We start from the raw sequence: 20,478 nt of genomic DNA, 5'->3' as shown, positions 1-20,478 counted from the left end.
TTTGGTTGATCAAATTTCAAATATATTTTACTGTGTGGAACAATATATTCTATGCTGTCTAAAACACAGCCAAATTACTTTTCTTTATTCATTTATACATATTCTGTCATTTTTTGAAAACCAAGATTAAGATAAAAAATATTAACAAAATGACCCAATTACAACTTCTATTTTCCCACATGTTAAAATATTTTCTGCAGGTGTATCTTCTTACCTTATTCAATTTTAATTCTGTATACTACATCAATTTATAAATGCACTTAGGGAGTTCTCATCTTACATTTCTCATAAGTTCAACCAGCTGTACCTTCTCAAAAGACAAAATTAATTCTCTTGGCAATGAGAAAGCTTAGGTTTGTTAAAAGCCCTCACTGAAAAATATTTTTAAATTTATAGATCATACAAAATAATTTACAAAGGGACAGATGACTTTGAACATTATTTTTAAATCACCTTAACATATAGAAATACAAACGAAGCAATCTGTCAAATTAGACACCAGTCATTTTTGGTAGTTTGTTTTTATTCTTTGCTCCTCTTTAATGAAATACGTGTTGTGAACTTTGTTTTTCCAGGCCGAGCCAGCATACGCTGCTGCCAGCAGCCCTTTGCCCGTGAACTGCATGGCACTGAAGCCCCTGAGATGAAGGCTCAATCCCTGGGGAGATAGATGGCAGGGACTTGTGTCTATGGCCCCAGCCAATGGGACAAAAGATCCCAAGGAAAAACAGCATGGACATGCACAGACACGCCACGGGGAGGGCAGGCAAAACAAATTACAGCAAAGCTTCTCCTGTTGCCAAAATAAAAATTTCTCTAAAGAAATACTAAAAATCAGAAACGTTTACATACTATGTGAAAAGCTGCAAAACAATCTGCAAAATTGCCTGGTTTTCATTGCAGTTTTTGATGGATGTGGTCACTGGTTCATTTAAAAAGGAATTTCTCCAGAAAACAGATATCACGTCACGAATATTAAGAACCATAGCGATCCTAAAGAGAAACAAGAATCAAAATGAAAGTTCACGAATGCTCAGCATCACTTCCTCATTCTCACGCACATGGAACGTTCAGTGTTAACAAACTGACGTCACAGTCCACACAACCCACACAACGAATGTGCCAGACGTGCTGCAGCCCAAGGATCCGCAGAGCCGAGGCCAGCACTGTTGCAGGCCCCAGGGCGAGGGCCCTGCGCGGCTTTGCACCCACACTCGGATTAACACCTGCCTCTGGCACGGGTGACCTCGGCTTCCAGGGCCACAAGTGGGGCTGGTCGATGGGGAGGGGCTGGGAAGCAGGCAGGTGGCCGCAGGTGGAGGTTCTCTGAGCTTTCACTCCATGGCCAGATGAGGACCTGGTCTGAAGCCCTGATCCCACCATTTTGGGATCCTGGGAATTCTGAGGGATCCTGCGGAAGCAACTTAATCTGTGTGCCTCTGTTTCCTCAACTATGAAATAGGGACGTCACCCACTCAGAGGACTCATGTGCGGCTCTGCTGACCTCAGGAACGGGGAAGGGCTCTGTGAACACTAACCGAAGGGCCCACAGCAGCCCACAGAAGATGCCCAGAGCATCGGGTGAAGGGACTTCTTGGGGCAGGGGCACCCCCACACTTCCCTGCCCTGCGGCCAGAAGAGCACCTGTGGGGACCAGGAACCCCTGGGGGGCACCCCTGACAGAGGCCCCTGTCAACCACGTCCTCCTCCCACGGCCAGGTTTACCTCAACAACAGAGTCCTTCTAAGACAACTCGACACAAACGAGAAGCCTCAAGAAGTTAAGTCCTCCATGTCGTCAGAAATAGCCTTACATTAGTATATAGAAGGATGTTCCATCCATGCCTTGCTTAAAAGATGGAAATCCAACCTAAATATCCAACTAGGGGATAGTCAAATTATGATACATATTTTCACTCAAAAGAATGTGGTTTCTGAAGAATTTTTAGTTACATGGAAATGCTCATAACATCATGGAGAAAAGCAGGATAAAAAATCATATATAAATATAATCTTTTTAATTTACAAAATTATGCATACTGAAAAGAATTCAGATTTCAATTAAGAGATATGAATGAAGCAGATCTGGTTTTAAGAGCAGGGCAAATCAGGTCAAAGGGTAAAGGAAGATACTGACTGTGTTTCAAAACCTCCACTTCCGTGTGAGACCAAGGGAAGAAATGTTTATTTGGTGCAGGACCTATACTCTCTGCAGCACACTAAATAATTTATCTTGTATGGTCAGTTTATTCAAACACCGTAACTGCATGGAATTCTGAATAGGAAGTGAGACCTGGCAGGTTTGTACAGGTTAGTGTGAAGCCCTGACACATCGGAGTAATTTGGGTAGAGAATAAAAATGTATTTGCAAAGGCCTCTGAGGAACTGGGGGAAAATGCGGAAATGTTGGACTTCCCCACCTAATATCCTCACAAACACTGAGGACTAACAGTTTAGTAGGATGAGCCCTTGATTTGGGGCTTGCCCTTATGAAGCCTGTTGCTGCAAAGGAGAGGCTAAGCCTACTTATAACTGTGCCTGAGAGTCTCCCCCAGGGATCCTCTTTGTTGCTCAGATGTGGCCTCTCTCTCTAAGCCCACGTGGCAGGTGAACTCACTGCCCTCCCCCTTACGTGGGACCTGGCTCCCAGGGGTGTAAATCTCCCTGGCAATGCAGGACATGACTCCCAGGGATGGGCCTGGACCCAGTATCATGGGATTGAGAAAATCTTGACCAAAAGGGGGATGTGACATGAAACAAAATAAAGTTTCAGTGGCTGAGAGATTTCAAATGGAGTTGAGAGGTCACTCTGGAGGGTATTCTCATGCATTATATAGACATCCCTTTTTATTTTTAGGGTGCTGGAATGGCTAGAGGGAAATAACTGAAGCTGCTGAACTGCAACCCAGTAATCTTGATTCTTGAAGACGATTGTATAACTATGTAGCTTACGTGGTGTGACTGTGTGATTGTGAAAACCTTGTGGCTCACACTCCCTTGATCCAGTGTATGGACAGATGAATAGAAAAATGGGGACAAAATTAAATTAAAAATAGGGTGAGATGGGAGGAATGGAATGTTTTGGGTGTTCTTTTTTACTTTTGTTTTTATTTTTTTTGGAGTAAGGAAAAGGTTCAAAAATTGATTCTGGTGATGAATGAACGACTATATGATGATACTATGAATAACTGATTGCACACTGTGGATGTCTGTAGGGTATGTGAATATATCTCAGTAAAACTGTATTAATAAAGATGCATAAAAATCTAAAACTAAAATAAAATGTACCCAAAATGTTAACATAAGTTATCTCTGTGAGGTGGGAATATGGGTAATTTTTATTTTCTTCTTAATACTTCTCTGTATTTTCCAATATAGAAAAAAATGATGATCAAGAGAATTCCTGTAACAATTCTCCCTAGAGTCATAATTTAGAAACTTAAAACAAATACAGAAATCGTAATTTCTGGTTTTCATATTGTTCTGGGTTACATTGTAGCAAACATATAAACCAGTAATTTCAAATTTAATTTTCCAGCCAATTAAGAGTGGTCCAAATCTCATTTTCAAATCTATGAGACCCTAGTTTCCCCCCAGTTTCTCCCCCATTTCACCCCAGTTTCACTCACCTGAATAGAAGTCATGACACCGTTAGCAAAGACCGAGAGCTTTCCGGCCACAGATCTCACGCCCTGCTTAAACTGCGCCATGTCAGGAGCACTGGGCAGCACGCTGGTGAGGTTGTAGCTCCCTGCACACACAGAGAGACACCGGCTCATGACTCTCCCACGGAGGGAGCTTCAGATGCCTTGTGAGGGCAGCCATCCCATGGGAATGACACACTCAATGTCCAGAGGACTCAGCAGAACTTTAGAAAACCCAAATCCCACTGCCCTCCCTGCTTCACAAGCAGCATCTGTGGCTAAAGGAAAAGGACCCATGGTGGGCCCAGGCACTGGGTTTAAGTTCCAGCTCCACTAGGAACCAGCTGCCAGACCTCATGGGAGAACTGCAGGACAGGGGTGTCTAAAGACCATCATGGGTTCACACTCTGCACTGCCACTTCCAAGCTGTGTGCTATCAGACAAGTTTCTTACCCTCTCTGGGCCTCTGTTTCCTCAAGGTGCCTAACACAGGCACATTAACTACCAGTGAATGGCAGATGGGCAGACATCTGTGGTGGCTGTCCACTCAGAAGCTCTACCCCTCTTTTGGTAAAAACCATCTGCCCTTCTGCTGGGCACTGCCCCGTCCCCCAACCTCCTCCAAAGAGGGGGGCATGTTACCCAGGCCTGGCAATCAGAGCCTTCCCTGGGATTCACGTACACTCAAGGGAGAGGAGACATTACCTGCCTGGGGTTCCTCACTGGGATGAGGCAAAGCTGCGGCTGTCTGGGACAGTGGCTGCTTCCTCCCACTCACCCCTCCCGGAGGAACGGAGAAGCTCGTCAGTCCAAGGGAATGAGGCCACCACCCAGAAAGGCCGGCCAAAAACTGTCCTGATGACCCTGCTTGACTCTGAATCATCCAAACTCACCGCCAGGCTTCCCAACTACAGAAACCAATACTGTCACTGCTTTTGCTCAGGTTCATTTTAAGCTGGATTTCCGTTGCTTCACCATTGACTATCCTGACGTGCACACGGCCACTACGGCTCCCAGTGTAGGTAAAGCTCATCCCTGCCATCACAGCCACGTGCGTCTGACCACACCCGCGTGACGACAGGGGTTTCATGGTAAGCCTTTGACAATGGAAGGGCTCAGTGATCACAAGCTGAACCCACGCTCCCCTCTGCGGCTGCGGAGCCAGCTGCCCTCGAGGCCCCAAATGTGACCTTCTATACCCGCCTGCCCCTGAGCCGTACAAGCTCTTGGTCAGGTTCCTTTCCCAGAACAAAAGAGAAATGACAAATTTATCCTTCAGCACAGCCAACACCCGAAAGAGACACTGGATGAGCCCAGAGCCCTGCGCCCATGCCCACCGCATGGGAGGCGCCATGGATGTGGGTTTTCCACTCTTCGCCTCCTCACAGGGCTGGGACATGACAGCTGACCTTTTTTATTTCTCCATCTAGGATTTTATTAGACTGCTCCCCACCCCCCATCCCCCCCAATATACCTGTAGTGGAGATTCAGACAAAAAGGCACAAACTCACATTAAATAAACAAGGTAATCTAATCAATTCTACAAAACGTATTTTGTAAAAGAAGTGCCACTAGGAACCAACCAAAAAAACGGTGGAGAGTCCCAGCAGGGACTGTAAGAGAATTTGGGAAGACGCACACGTGCTCACAGTACTGACCCTTCCCTGACCTCTCTCCACGAGAAGGCTGCACCCAGCACCCTCCCACAGGGGCTCTGCTGCTTCTAGTTGCGACCATGTCTGTGGAAATCTAATGGAAACAGCTGGTCGGAGAGGGGACATGGTGCATCCTCAGGTACAACCCCTGAGCCAAGCCCCTCTGAATGCTGGTCAGTTTAGGGGGCAGGTGAGGAGGGAAGGGGGTACTTAAAAGAAGACAACACTGTTGCCCAGTAGCAACACCATCCATTAGGGTGAAACGGACCAGGGACCTCCCTCCTCTATGTTTGCGCTCAGACAGGTGGCTTTTTAAAGTTTTATAGCCCTTTACCAACTATATACTGAGGCCCAGTGCAGTGCCAGGTCCCGGGTTCAAATCCCAGCACAGTCACTTATAGGCTGTGCCACCCGGGGCAAGTATGTACAAATACCTTACAAACAGGTATTTACAGTAACCAGGAGCTACTTGGGATCATGAGTGACATGGGCCAGCCCCAGCTGCCTAAGTGACGAGGTGCAGCGTGACTGGGCAGTGGGCATTTGCCTGGGCAGAAGCTCCTCAACTTAGGAGTTTCCAACTTGCAAAACCTCTGGAGAGGCACGCAGAGCGGGGTTCAGCCAGAAGCTCCTCTGTGTTGCCTCCACCTGGTATTTGGTCCCTTCCTTAGAGCCTGCCCTGGGCCAAGGAGAGTAGCTTTGGGACCGTGTCCCTTCACCGACAACAGTCAGGGCCCAGTTACCCAGAGATGGCTACTAGCCCCCAGTGTCACTCCTCTCCCTCCTTCTCTACAGATCTCTTGGATTTTAACCCTCGAAGCAAGGTACGTCCATGTGATGAATTTCTAGCCAAAGGGATGTAAGCAGAAGTGCCTTAAAGGGCAGGGCCTGCTCTTCTTCTGTTCCTTCCTTCCTGTTGGCTGGAAGGCAGCTGAGAGGACTGGGCTCCCCACGCTGACATCTCACCCACTAGCCGTGGACCTCCCCAAGCTGCAGCTTTCTCATCTGCAAGGCAGAGATAACAACAGAACCCACCACACACAGGGCAGGGATCTGTCTGAGACCGGCCATGTCCAACAGCTGGCACAGTACATGTGAGCCATTACTGCTATGAGCACTTGGAGACAGTCAGGAGAAGTCTCTGGAAAAGGCAGTCCTGGGGTTGATACTGAAGAAAAGGGAGTGTGAAAGAGAACCCCACGGTCCCCAAGGAGGAGGATGCTTCAACTGTCATGTTTGGTTCTTGTCCAACAATCTGGCTGCACAGGCTGTGAGCTGTATAGTCACAGGGGACCTTACGCCTAGAGGGGCCCTGAGCCTGCTGTTGTGTTTGCTAGTACTTAGTAAGTACTTAAAAGTTCTTAATAATTTTATGTTTGAACTTGGGTTTTGTAACTAAAGTCCAATGTGACAACAGAGCATGCACGTGAGCAGAAGAGAGGTGTAATTTGTGTGTCTGAGTTCTTGCCACTCCCCTAGCAACACCACAGCACAGAATTCCAGGAGACCCACAATGCAGGATTTCAATGAGACTCAACTGAGCCCGCGGTGAGCATGCTGTGGCTATGACTGAATGCGCAGGGCGCTGTCAGCCCTGAGAGGCCTGCTTCCCTTTTGAACCCAAACTTGCTTTGAATGCAGAAAGCAGGCCATGGGTTCTAAGATGCACAAATGACAGAGGAACCCCATCACAGCCTGACTTACATGTGTTACCTCCCTGTGTTAGCCAAGCACTCACACTACAAAGGGTGACAGAGAAAGGGAACGATAGGGCTTCTGAGAGTTTCTTTTTCTTTCAGTCCCCACCCCCATCCATAGGCTGAAGGTAGAGAATATGTGTAGAATCACATCAAGAAGCGAAATAAAGAGTTGCATTTGTTTGTGTAGTGTGTCCACTGTTTTGGTAAGAACAAAATGCATATGCACGTATGAGCTACAAACACAAATTGTGTAATTTCAGGGATTTGCTACCTGCATTAAAACTGGCATTGCACAATATAAAGATGAGTGGTAAAATTCATGCTAATAATTGTAAATGTTTTATTTTTCTTCACTTATAATGACATTAAATAGCAAAAAACAAAAACAAAAATGCCACCATGACAAGTCAAGAAAAAGACCACCAAAGAAAGGGAAAAGTTTTATGTCTTATTACCTTTAACGGCACTTTTTTCCTGCTTTTTGAACAAGGGATCCTGAATTTTCATTTTGCACTGACCCCCACAAATCACACAGCCAGCCCTGGTGATAAGGAAGATAAGTTTGGAACCAGTGTGGGAATAATATTCTTCTCAGGATGTGGAGAAAAGTGGCGTCAACAGGCAGAAGTTTCCAACCCTATCCTTGGCCCCACGTTCTCCCCACATCTGCTGGGAACCAAGGCCCCCCCCCAGGGAAGGACACAAGTTTCTTGACTGAATGGTGTGGGGGAACTACAGAAGTGGACCAGGATGCTTAAAAACATTCTATGTTGTCATTAAAAATGTTTGTAAAGATTTGGTAATAGATGGTGGTGATGGTAGCACAACATGTAAATGTAATTAATCCACGGAATGGTACACTTAAAAATGGTTCAATGGCAAGTTTTATTTTATATATATTTTACCATAGTAAAATTTTTTTTAATTTAACGTAAATAACTTTTAATGACATGAAAAAATACCTTAGAACAGTAAGTAAAAAGGCAGATAAAAAACATAAGATCTTGATAATGTAAAAATTGCCCAGAAAAAAGAATGGAAGAAAATATACTTATTAGTGGTAGGTGCTTTTGGGTGGTGGAGATATGGATGATTTGTTTTCTTGTCTTCATGCTTTTTTGTACTTAACTCTAAAAGAATGTCTACAATATGTATTATTTTTGTACTTTGAATAAAAAATTAAATGTCTTTAAAAAGAAAAGAAAAGAGCAATTTGTGGACAGATGAGTACGGGACTATCCCAAAGATTTTTAAAATTTTGAAAACTTGGACTAAGTTCTCCCCACTCAATCGTTCCCTTAAAGGTAAGTGATAAATGGCAGACAGGGAATTAACAAGGAAGGAAGGGAGGACATCTGTACTGTCCCCTAGTTCTGTGGAAGTAGATGCTTGTTTAACAGCCAGGACATAATTTTCACTACTTAGGAGACGCTCGTACCTGCGTGTCTATTTGGTTGACCTGCAACCTGCTCATCTCTCTAGCCACAGGACTACTGGGTTAAACTGTGTCCCCAGAAAGTATTCTGCTTCATCAAGTGTCATTTCAAATTTGGAACCATCTTATTTTTTTTCCCAAAGTAATTGTAAAGCTGTCACTATGATCTACCCAGTGACACTGATGTTTCACAGATGAAGACACTCTAAGCTAAGGAACACAGAACAGTTTCTTAAAACCAGCTTTGGCTCTTCGCTGAAATGTACTCTAAACACAAAGTAAATATTTAATGGGAATTGTTCCACGTACTTAGGCGTAGGGCAGTCACTAAAGTCACCTTTCATAACGAGCTTGATGGAAGGGGTGCGCTGAAGGTCAGCAGGGTCTGAGCACTGGGGTCCGGAGAGAAGGGGGAGGGGTAACTGCCCAGAGGCAGCCTGGACAGTGGGAGAGGGGCAAGGCCTCGGGGTGGCCCGGCACCTCAGGGTGCACCTGCCGACGACCGCAAGTCCCAGTGACCAGGTGTCTGGAACCCACAAAAGTCAGAAAATAAAATGGACCTTTGTTCTCTGAAGGCTCAGAAAGGTGCACCTAGATGGGCCTCTATTACCCTTCAACAACAGGCTGCTCTCATTTGATCTCCAAAGTTCTTGTCCTTAACAAAACAATAATGTTTCAGAATGGAAAGCCCAGATACTTGAATTACAAAAACACCCTGGCCAGTGGGTGATTTTCAACAACTGAGCTTCTCTGGACTGACCTGCCCAGCTGTGCCAGAGCTTCTGCAAGACGGTGCAGTCCTGATCCATGGGGTATGTGGGGTGTGTGGGTACACTGGAGATGGGCCTGCTGGGAGCCCCCCAAAGGTGGCTGAAGCACCTCTCTGCCAGAAAGCAGTCACAAAAAGTAAGTGCTCCCTGACAACAGGCAGGACGGTGAAAGTTCATGGATGAAAACACAAGCCCGTGAGCCACACCTGGCCTTGCCCAAAAGGAGGGGCAGGAGGGAGAGGCACACCACATGCCTGGACAGCACCCCCTCAGCAGCCCATGGCCTTGGCTGCCACCTTCTGCCTGCCACCCCCAGGCATCCAGGCCATCAGTCCCCCAAATCTCCTGTCAGCCAACTTGCTGGGGTTGCCAGTTCTGCTGTGGTCCCCTGCTCCTTGAAGGGGGGCATGTCTTTCTGGATGAAGCCTGGCTGCTCTGCTGGCCGTTCTGCCCATGCATGCCCTTGGCTCAGCAGGGGCTGCCTAGCTGGAAGGCTCCTTCCAGTTGCAGCACTACAGCCCGGCAGTGGCCACTACCCACTGAGGGCCACAGCGGACCTCCCAGCATCCCCCAAACTGCAATACAGAAGGCCTCAGCCACTCATCTCTTTGGGCTCACCGCTGCAACATCCCCATGTTGACCCTCCATGCATGGAGGCTCGCCACCTTCCATAAGAGCCAGCCTGCTCCTTCAGGGTGGGAAAAAGGGGGATGCAGAAGGTGCTAGTCTGAACACCTGGCTCTTGTCCCCTGAGATCCCCGCCCCATGGGCTCTCCTGCTGACGACTGAGTCCCTGAGATGGCCTAAGAAGACGCTCCTCACCTTTTAACATTAGCCGTAGCACACGAGGGACACACAACACTTCCCCTAAGCCTGCAGCCTGGAAAAGGCCAGATTGGGACACCCGAGCAAGGCCTCCTAAGGCTCAGGAATAACTGAAGGAAAAGCAGAGGGTGGCAAGGACTGACAATCAGGATGTGCCAGCCCTGTGGGACTCACAGCCCTGCTCCATCCTGCCTCTTAGTGGCTGCTGTGGTGGGCACCAGCCTTGCCCCCAGCCCTGAGACTACCACTCATCTCCCCTCACTGAGGTCTGGACCCTGAAGTGGGGTGGGGAAACAGGCCATTCCTCTCCATCCTGCCCGCTCCCAAGGCACAATGCGCTTTCTGCCCTGGAGGACTGAAGCTGTTCTCTATGCCTGCAGATGCCCGGGGCCCGGGAGGGCTCACTCAATACATGCTGGTTAAACACGTGCCAGACAGTGCGGTGGGTGTTTATACACAGTGTCTTACTGCAGCCTCATGAGGGAGCTATTACCCATCCCATTTTACAGAGGAGGAGACTGAGGTTAAAAGCGAAGAAAGTCACTCGAGGTGTCCCCGAGACAGAATGGCTCGCACCACACTGGAGCCTTGGCCATCACACCACCACATTCACACAAGGCCAGGAAATGCCCATCTTTGACAAGTTCCAGAAGGTGACTTACCGGGTGATTTGGGGATGTCGTTTAACTTTCATGACTTGGTCCCCTCATTTGCAAAGCCTGGAATAATAAACCCTGCTCTGCCTGACTTAGAGGAAGTAAGAGCGTCAAGTAACGGATGCTAAAATACCTTGGAAAGACATGACAGGGATCAGACACTCAGACACTCAGACACTCAGTCAAATCAAGTGCACCCCACTCTGTCCCTCCTATGTTACCTGATGCCTGCTTCCTCTGCTCATCGAACAGATCTGCTGAACTGATGGCGGAACTTGCTGAAAGCCTCTCTAGTCGAGCCCTGGTTTCATACTAGAAAAGATAAGGAGAGGAAACATCACTTGCATTTTTGTAAAAGAATCACTGAAGAACTGTAACTTGAATGTGCCTGTCTGCAGCCTCTCTCCAATGGTTCCTGAATGCGGGCTGGACCCTGGCATGGACGGTGCGGGGGCACCACCAGCAGCCCTGCTTCACCAAGCTCCTTCCTGAAGCTCACGCTCTGCTCCGGGAGGCAGATTGCAGGCAGAAAGGGTGACAGACAGTGTCGGGGCCAACTACGCTCAGCACTAGGCAAAGCCAGAGTGAGGGAGAGAGAACGACGCCCGAGCCACAGCGCTGCCTGAGGCCCAACTGTCGGGAACAGCGGCTCCAGAGGTTCTCTCCCCGTACCTGTTGTTCTGTATTGAACTTGGCTGTCACCAACTTTCAGACGAGACGTATCCTGGGAGCACACCTATATTACATCCTTCAAATCCCTGACTGCTCCTCTGTGCTCTGGGATGGGTGGGTTGTGTTCCAACAGTTTCAAGCACTACCTCACACCTCCAACACTTAAATTGTTTTCTTTCCTATTTAAGTCCTGGGTTCTGTTAGACTTTCTTAAGACTCAAAATAAGTTTGTAGAGACTGGATGCTTGAGACTGATTTTCTGTGATATATTTCAATTCAAAGCTGCTTTTGGGTGTCCTCTGAAATCCATGATACCCATCTCCTTAGAATACCCCAGGATTTCAGAAGGGGGCTCTCTGCCCTCTCCTCCCTTCTCACCCGTGGCCCTGTGGTCAGGCCAGATCCCTGTGCCTGGGGCTCCTGCTATGCACCAGGCTCACAGCAGGCACAAGAGGTGCAGTGGGGAAGCTGCCAGCCCTCCACAGGCTCCCAGCACCATGGGGGAAACGGGGAAGCCACAACCTACCCCACAGTGGCACAGACCACGAGAGTATGTCAGCCTCAGGTTTTGTTTCTTGCTAACCTACCCTTGGGGGGGACAATAAGTCTCCCCAAATGACATCCAAACAAAAATCCAGGAACAAAAAAGGTATGCCACTCTTCTGGAACAGGATGTACAAAGGCAAAGAGGAATAAGAAAGACATGGGGAACTGTGAGGGGTCATTTGGTTGGAAAAGAAAAAGTGCAGGAGAGTGGCAGGGAGACCCCTGGAGGCAGGCCCTGCTTGAGTCCTGGACTTTGTCCTGTCAGCCACAAGGAGCCCCTCAAGGACCTCATCAGGAACGCACACTGTCAGATAACGCTTTTCAGAAAAGCTGACCCCTCGTTCCACTAGTGGGCACAGACCATGTGCTGAGCATGTGCTGGATGGAGACACAGACCTGGAAGAGAACCAGGCACACACGCACAGAAGGATGCTCAAGTGCCAGGACAAGCTCGTGAAAGCACCTGCTGAGAACAGTGGAGACACCACAGATGGAGGTATCCATTCCCTCCCAGAGGCCAAGAAGGCATCACAGAGCTGAACCTTGAGAGATGAAAAGGTATTCACCAGGCAGACATGGGGGGTGGGGGAGGCTGTCCAGGTGGAAGCAGGGCTGTGGGCAGGGGCAGGGAGTGTAGAGGCCTGTGGTTCAGCCTGGAAGGATGGACCTGCGTGCTGGGGGTGGGCATGGGCTGAAGGCAGCAGGAGCAGGGGGACGGGAGAACATCAAAGAGGGAGACTCCATCAGAGACAGTGGAGTTCATGTCTGGCTCTATCATGTCCTGTCTGCAAACCTGGCAAGCTGCTGACCCTCCCAGCATGAAATGGAGATAAGACTTGTTGCATAGGGCTGTTGTGAGGATTCAAATGAGTGAATAAATATAAAGCGCTGAGCAGTATAAACAGCAAGTCCACGTGAGAGTTGCTGTTGTTCTTAGATTCTTGTGAGTTCAGAAACAGAGGTAAATTAAGTCAAGGAGCGAGAAGGCCTCAAGGAGAAACTAATGAGTACGTCCAAGGCTTTGGAGAGATCCAGAAGGGGGCCCCTGCCTCAGGGGTGAGCTGGGGTGGACGGTGGGAGGCAAGGAGACAAGGTTCTCAGGGGCTCTGCTGAGGAACACGGCTGGGAAGGGGTCAGAGAGAGAAGCAGCAGGGGTCAGGGGAGGGTCTCGTTTTTTTTTTTGTTAAATAAGGGGGAAGTTTTAGGTTGCATGGAAGGAGCCAGAAGAAAGGGAGGGAACGGCTAATCCCCTAAGGCACTAGTGCAGCAGGAGAAGAGAGGAGTTGAGATTGGGGCAGTGGAGGCAGGACTTGCCTTCAGTAGGAGCTTGGATGCCTCTTTTCTGACAGGGGGAGGGGAGTGGGGCAGTCCCTGCTGCAGAGCTGTATGCAGGTGTGCAGGAGGGTCACCTGCAGGATATGGGGGTGGGGACTGGGGGGTAATAGAAAAGTGGCTATTCTAAATACCCTTGAAATGGTGGTGAACCTACTGCAGCAAAGTAAAATCAATACCCTTTAGGGAATAATTCTCTGTACAGTCTGAGAAGCCTGGTAATATCACTTATGTCCAAGAGTTCTATGTAAGCAGAGGAGCACTTTGAAATTAGGGGGAAAACTTCCATCTTTCCCTTTCCATTTGAGTCCTACTACTTAACAAGACTCCACTAAAATGAGCTCATTAACATTTCTGAGAAGAGGCAACAACCTAAAGATAAATATATCTACCCCCAAAAAAACATATTTATAGACTTCAGTTAGCTATTAAAGTTATTAAACAATAAGTTATTAAACAATAAGTTAAAGCTATATTGAAAGTCACGTGAAGCTCATTCAAAAACGTACGAATGGGCTCCTGGAGACTCAGGATGAAGAGAAACACGAGAGACAGCCCCTGCCCTTCCACACTACTCTAGCCGAGGCAGCGAGGGGCACCAGCCAGCCAGAGCCAGGGTGGGGCCTGCGGGCAGGGGCTCCCAGCCTCGGGCAGCCTGGCGTCCCTTCCTGCTCAGCTGCTCCCTCTGGTGCCTCCCACGCCCACCCTTGCTTCCTGCTCCGGGGGCATGGGTGAGGGGTACAGAAACTCCTGGACCCGTACATCAGCCTGGTCTTGTCTTCCAAAGTACATATCTGATGAAATTGCTTTGATGTTGCCAAACTTCTTCTGGGCCTCATCTGTATTTTCAACTGACTCATAGTCTGGCTTGCGGCGAGCAGTAGGTCTACAATTAAAAAGAGCCAAAATAGGTCAAACTAATTTGAGGTGAGGCAAATGCTTTTCTCACTTACAGTATATATATGCACAATTTTCTGTTTTTAAAAACTGACAGCAGGATTTTTTTTTAACCTTTTACTTGAAATTTCTTTTTTCTCAAATAACTTTTCTTAAACTTGACTCTTTTGATCAATAGTTACATGTAAAATTAAAGATCTGCATGTAAGACTTCTTTTAATTCAAACCCACACATTCATATGAAAAATATATAAACCATCACTTTATTTTTTAAAAAATAAAGGCCTATCTCTAAAATTTGAGATGCTGATCCCCTAACATATAACATGATTGGTCTCTGGAACAATGCATATCTCTGAGACACCTGAAACTCAGAGCTAGAGCTCGGCAGATATGAATGTCAGTATTAGTGCATACAGCCACTTTAAAAAAAAAAAAAAAAAAAAAAAAGCTGAAAAAGAGCCCAGACTTCAATTAGTGATATGAATGAAGCAGGTCTGGTTAAGACCAGGGCAAGTCAGGCCAAAGGGTAAAGGTTGAAACTGATTGTGTTTTAAAACTTCAACTTTCATATGAGACCAAGGGAATAGGTATCTATTTGGTACAGGATCTAAATTTTCTAAACGGTACAACTCTACAGTCGATTTGTTCAAACACCACAATTGCATGGAACTTTGAATAGGAAGTGAGACATGGTAGGTTAGTATAGGCTGGAGTGAAATAGTGACACATCCTAGAGTAATTTGGGCAGATAATAAAAAATATATTTACAGCCTCCCCCTCCCCAGCCCCAAGGATCTGGGGGAAGGTGTGGATGTGTTGGACATCCTCACCTGGACTGGTGTTGATGTTGTCACAAACATTGGGACTGGCGGTGTGATGTGCTGAGCCCTCGAGCATGGGACTTGCCCTTATGAAGCTCATTACCACAAAGGAGAGTCTAAAGTTGTATGTAATGGTGCCTAAGAGTCTCCCCCTGAGTACCTCTTTGTTGCTCAGATGTGGCCCTCTCTCTCTCTAACTGAGCCATCTCGACAGGTGAACTCGCTGTCCTCCCCCTTACGTGGGACCCGACTCTCAGGGGTGTAAATCTCCCTGGCAATGCAGAGTATGACTCCTGGGGATGAATGTGGACCCAGCATCGTGGGACTGAGAGTATCTTCTTGACCAAAAGGGGGATGCAAAATGAGATGAAATAGTTTCAGTGGCTGAGAGATTCCAAATGGAGTCGAGAGGTCACTCTGGTGGACATTCTTATGCACTATATAGAACACCTCTTAGGCTTTAATGTATTGGAATAGCTAGAAGTAAATACCTGAAACTACCAAACTCCAACCCAGCAGTCTGGACTCCTGAAGACAATTATATAATAATGTAGATTACAAGGGGTGACAGTGTGATTGTGAAGACCTTGTGGATCACACCCCCTTTATCTAGTGTATGGATGAGTGGAGGAATGGGGATAAAAACTAAAGGACAAATGGGGTGGGATTTGGGTGTTCTTTTTTCACTTTTATTTTTTATTCTTGTTCTGGTTCTTTCTGATGTAAGGCAAATGTTCAGAGATAGACTGTGGTGATGAACGCATAACTATGTTATCATACTGTGGACAGTGGATTGTATATCATGGATGATTATATGGTGTGTGAATGTATTTCAATAAAACTGAATTTAATAAAAAAAAGACAAAAAAAATATTGTGGATAAAATTTGCCATTTGAACCATTTTTAAGTGCACATTGGTGGCATTAATTACATTCTCAGTGGTGTGCTACTGCCTCCGGCATTCATTACCAGAATTTTTCATCACTCCAGAGACTCTGCACCCATTAAGCAATAATCCCCATTCACCCCGTCCCCTCAGTCCTGAAAACCTCGATTCTACTATCTTCTATGAATTTGCCAATTCTAGATATTTCATATAGTAGAATCACACCATATTTGTCATTTTGGCTTATTTCACTTAACATGACATCTTCAAGCTTCATTTATGTTGTACAATGTATCAGAACTTCATTCCTTTTATAGCTGAATAATATCCCACTGTATGTAATACATTTTGTTTACCTAATCATATGTTCATGGGCAATTAGGTTGTTTCCCCCTTCTAGCATTTGTGAATAATGCTGTATGAACATCGGTGTACAGATATCTGAGCCTTTGTTTTCATTTCTTTTGGGTATAAACCTAGGAGTGGAATTGACAGCTTATATGGCAATTCAGACAGCAGTAATTTTGTAAAAGGATTTAAGGGAATTTAAAATGTTTTAATAAAATAATAAATAAATATCAAGCCATACAACATCTGAAGGAATATTCCTATTTCAGTGGGTCTGTTATTTCAAATATCAGCTTCATGGATCAGTTAGTAACTACTGAATATGCTGCTGGTAACGCACCAGGGACATGGCTCTACATTATGTTGGCTATAAGAGGAGTAGGGCAACGACAAGCCCAGGTTACACCTGTTGTCCGAAACTATTAGTAGTGCCCTTTTGCACTCTCAAAAATTCCCTGGTCCTTTACAGTGCTTACACTCTAGTTGATTCCACGTAAAGTAAACCGCACATCATACTACCTGTAGAGTTCTTCAAAAAATGACACATCCAGCTTTTGCTTAGGATGTAGATAGCTGGAGAGACTACTGCTCCAAACCTATAACAAAAAAAGCCAGATAACCTGCAAAATCACAACTTTTCTTGATCCCTATCAGAAAGCTGTGGTTACAGGCCAAACAACTAGCCCAAAATCTACAGAAAGAAAGATGCCTCCAAGGAGAGATAGGACACCAGCACTTGTTTATTGAAGGCAGATGCTGGACTCCAAACAAGCTGGTAAGAATGCAACTAAAATGCTTAAGGATTGAACGCAGCTCAAATGCTTAAGGAATTGCTACAGGCACGTATGGGCTCGGGTGAGTACAGACGGGGGAGTGGAGGCCTAGGGGGTAGGGGGAGTGAGCAGCTGTGTGGGAAGGCAGGAAGCCCCACTCACATCCTACTCTCCAAGGTACCAAAAGCCTTAAGCCGCTGGGATGGAGCAGCAGGCCCTGTCATCCTTAGGGCACAGGTGAAGACCCACTGTGGCTAGGGGAAGGAAACAGGAAAAAACCCTCTACTCACCGGGGTGGATGATGATGTCCCACACCCAATCATTGGTCTCCTGGGGGAGGGGAGGCAGAATCACTGACTTACCCCCAAAATCAAAGGACACAGGGTTTGCCTAAGACTACAGGTAAATAAGACAACAGAGAACACTCCCTGTCCACCACCATGAGGTTAACAGACACCAAGTAACAGCAATCTACTGCCAGGAGAGGGTGGGAGTGTGAAATGACACCCTCTCTGTGGGGCAGGAGCTAGGGGAAGACCTAAAGCTGAAGAAGCATATACAGTGAGAAAAATCCTCTGACAATTCAAATCAGCACCCACCCCTTCCTAAAGACAAGGAACACAAGAGGACTTTTAATCCTGCACTAAGTGTAACCACTGGAGGAACAAAATCCCAACTCAGCTCTACTTCTGACTAGACTGCTAACCTCTCCACATTAAAGGCCTAGGAAAAGATAAGGCATGCCAATTTGTGGGCATAATACAATTGAAATGAGTCTCTAATGTTCTACATAATATGCTACTTTCAGTAAAAATCGCAAACACACAAAAATGCAAGAAAAAAACAACATAAGATATGACACAGATAGGAGAACCATCAGACAGGGAATTTAAAAAAACTATAATTAATATGTAAAGTCTCCAGTGGAAAAGTGGACAACTTGCATGGTCAAATGGGCAATTTCAGCAAATAGATAGAAATTGTAAGAATGGATCAAATTAAAATATTGAAAATGAAAAACACAGTAACATAAATAAAGAATGCTTTTGAGGAACTCATCAGACTTGACCTGGCTGACAAAAGAATCAGAAAACTTGAAGATAGATCAAAAAAATTATGTCAACTGAAACACAAAACAAACAAAACAAAATAGAACATCTAAGAGCTGTGATACAATATAAAATGGCCTAACATAAGTATAATTGGCATCCTAGAAGGCGAAGAGAGAGAATGAGGGCAGAAGAAATATTTAAAGAAATAATGGCCAATAGTTTTCCAAAATCAATGACAGACACCAAAACATATATCCTAAGAGCTCAGTGAACACCAAATATGATAAATAATCCCCCAACACCCACCCCCAGAAATACCATATTTGAACTGCTGAAAGATAAACACAAAATTTTGAAAGCAGACAGAGGGAAAAAAAGACATGTTCCACACAAAGATAAAAATAACAGCAAACCATGTTTGAAACTATGCATGCCAACACTATATAATTTAACTTGTATGGTCAGTTTATTCAAACACCATAACTACATGGAACTTTGACTAGGGAGTGAGATCTGGTTGGTTTGTACAGGTTAGTATAAAGCTCCAATTCATCCCAGAGTAATGTGGGCAGAGAATAAAAATACATTTGCAAAGCCCCCTTGAGGGACTGGAGAAAAATGTGGTAATATTAAACTTCCCCACCTGGGGAATTACTGATATTCTCACAAGGAATTGGGGACTACCAATTTAGAAGGCTGAGCCCTTGATCTTGGGGCTTGCCCTTATGAAGCCTGTCACTGCAAAGCAGAGGATAAGCCTACTTATAATTGTGCCTAAGAGTCACCCCAAGAAAACCTCTTTTGTTGTTGGATGTGGCCTCTTTCTCTAAGCCTACTTGGCAGGTAAACTCACTGCCCCTATGTGGGACATGACTCCCAGGGGTGTAAATCCCCCTGGTAATGCAGGACATGACTCTTGGGGATGAGCCTTGACCTGGCGTCATAGGATTGAGCAAGACTTCTTGACAAAATAAAGTTTCAGTGGCTGAGAGATTTCAAATGGAGTCGAGAGGTCACTCTGGAGGTTATTCTTATGTGTTATATAGGTATCCCTTTTTAGTTTTTAGTATATTGGAATAGCTAGAAGAAAATACCTGAAACTGTTGAACTGCAACCCAATAGCCTTGATTCTTGAAGATGACTGCATAACTATACAGCTTACACTGTGTAACCATGATTATGAAAACCTTGTAGCACATACTCCCTTGATCTAGTGTATGGAGAGATGGGTAGAAAAATGGGGACAAAAAGTAAATGAATAATAGGGAGGGATGGGGGGAGATGAAATGTTTTGGGTCTTTTTTTAACTTTAATTTTTATTCTTACTCCTTTTTTTTTTTTTGAAGTAACGGAAATATCCAAAAATTAACTGTGGTGATGAATGCCCAACTATACAATGGTACTGTGAACAAATGATTGTACACTTTGGATGACTGTATGGTATGTGAATATATCTCAATAAAATTGAATTAAAAAAAAAAAAACTAAAGCCATATAAAGCAACAAAGACCCAAATAAACAAAAAAGAAACTATGCAAGCCAAAAGACAAGGGGTGACATTTAAGATAAAAATTATCAACCCAGAATTCCATACCCAGCAAAACAATCTTTCAAAAATGATGGAAAAATAAAGACTTTTTCAGATAAAACAAAAATTGAGAGAAGCCATTGCCAGTGAATCTGTACTACAAGAGAATATCAATGGAAGTTCTTCAGGCACAACGAATACAAAACCAGGTAGACACTTGGATCTACACAAAGAAATGAAAAGTACTGGAAATGGCATACATGGAAATAAATATAAAGTTCATTTTTTTTTTACTTTTAATTCTTCTAAAAGATAATTACATAAAGCAAAAACAGCAGCAATGTATTCTGTGTTATCGAATATATAGAAGTAAAATATATGACAATAACATAAAGATGAGATAAAAGAATTGGGAGTATAATGTTATAAGATCCTTACACTACATGTGAACTGGTATAATATTACTTGAAGGGAGATTTTAATAAAGATGTATATTGTAAATCCTAGGGCCACCACTAAAATTTTTCAAAGATGTAGAAATAATAAGCCAATAGTAAAGATAAAATGGGATTATAAATAATAATCTGAAAGAAGTCAGACTGTGAGAAAATCCTTGCAAAACATTTACCTGATAAATGACTTGGATCCAGAATATATAAAGAACTGTCAAAATTCAATAATAATAAGACAGCAAACAACCCAATTTAAAAAGAAGGGTAAAAGATTTGAACACAGACAGAGGGGCAAGATGGCGGCATAGAGAGGAGTGGAAGCTAAGTAGTCCCCCTGGAACAACTACAAAAAAACAGAAACAACTAGTAAATAATCCAGAATAACTGTGGGGGGACGAACGAGACCATCCACTCATCATACACCAACCTGAATTGGGAGGAATGCCCAAGAACACAGCATAAAATCTGTAAGTAAAACCTGCG

General features: G+C 45.2%; 1 protein-coding gene across 1 annotated transcript in view; it reads right to left on the bottom strand.

The window, feature by feature from the left end:
• Positions 1–505: 505 nt before the first annotated feature.
• ARFGAP3 (ADP ribosylation factor GTPase activating protein 3) overlaps positions 506–20,478 on the bottom strand; it is a 69,537-nt gene continuing 49,564 nt past the window's right edge. Inside the window, exons 13-16 of the mRNA XM_037845677.1 lie at positions 13,997–14,120; positions 10,906–10,996; positions 3,629–3,750; positions 506–993 (exon numbers count right to left, since the gene is read on the bottom strand). Coding sequence (XP_037701605.1) covers positions 976–993; positions 3,629–3,750; positions 10,906–10,996; positions 13,997–14,120 — 355 coding nt within the window. The 3' untranslated portion in view covers positions 506–975. The remainder of the gene's footprint in view (positions 994–3,628; positions 3,751–10,905; positions 10,997–13,996; positions 14,121–20,478) is intronic.

The sequence above is a fragment of the Choloepus didactylus genome, chromosome 8 (genome assembly GCF_015220235.1).
Source record: "Choloepus didactylus isolate mChoDid1 chromosome 8, mChoDid1.pri, whole genome shotgun sequence".
NCBI classification, from domain to species: domain Eukaryota; kingdom Metazoa; phylum Chordata; class Mammalia; order Pilosa; family Megalonychidae; genus Choloepus; species Choloepus didactylus.
Note: the sequence above shows the minus strand (reverse complement) of the source record. Positions and strands in the feature narration are given on the sequence as shown.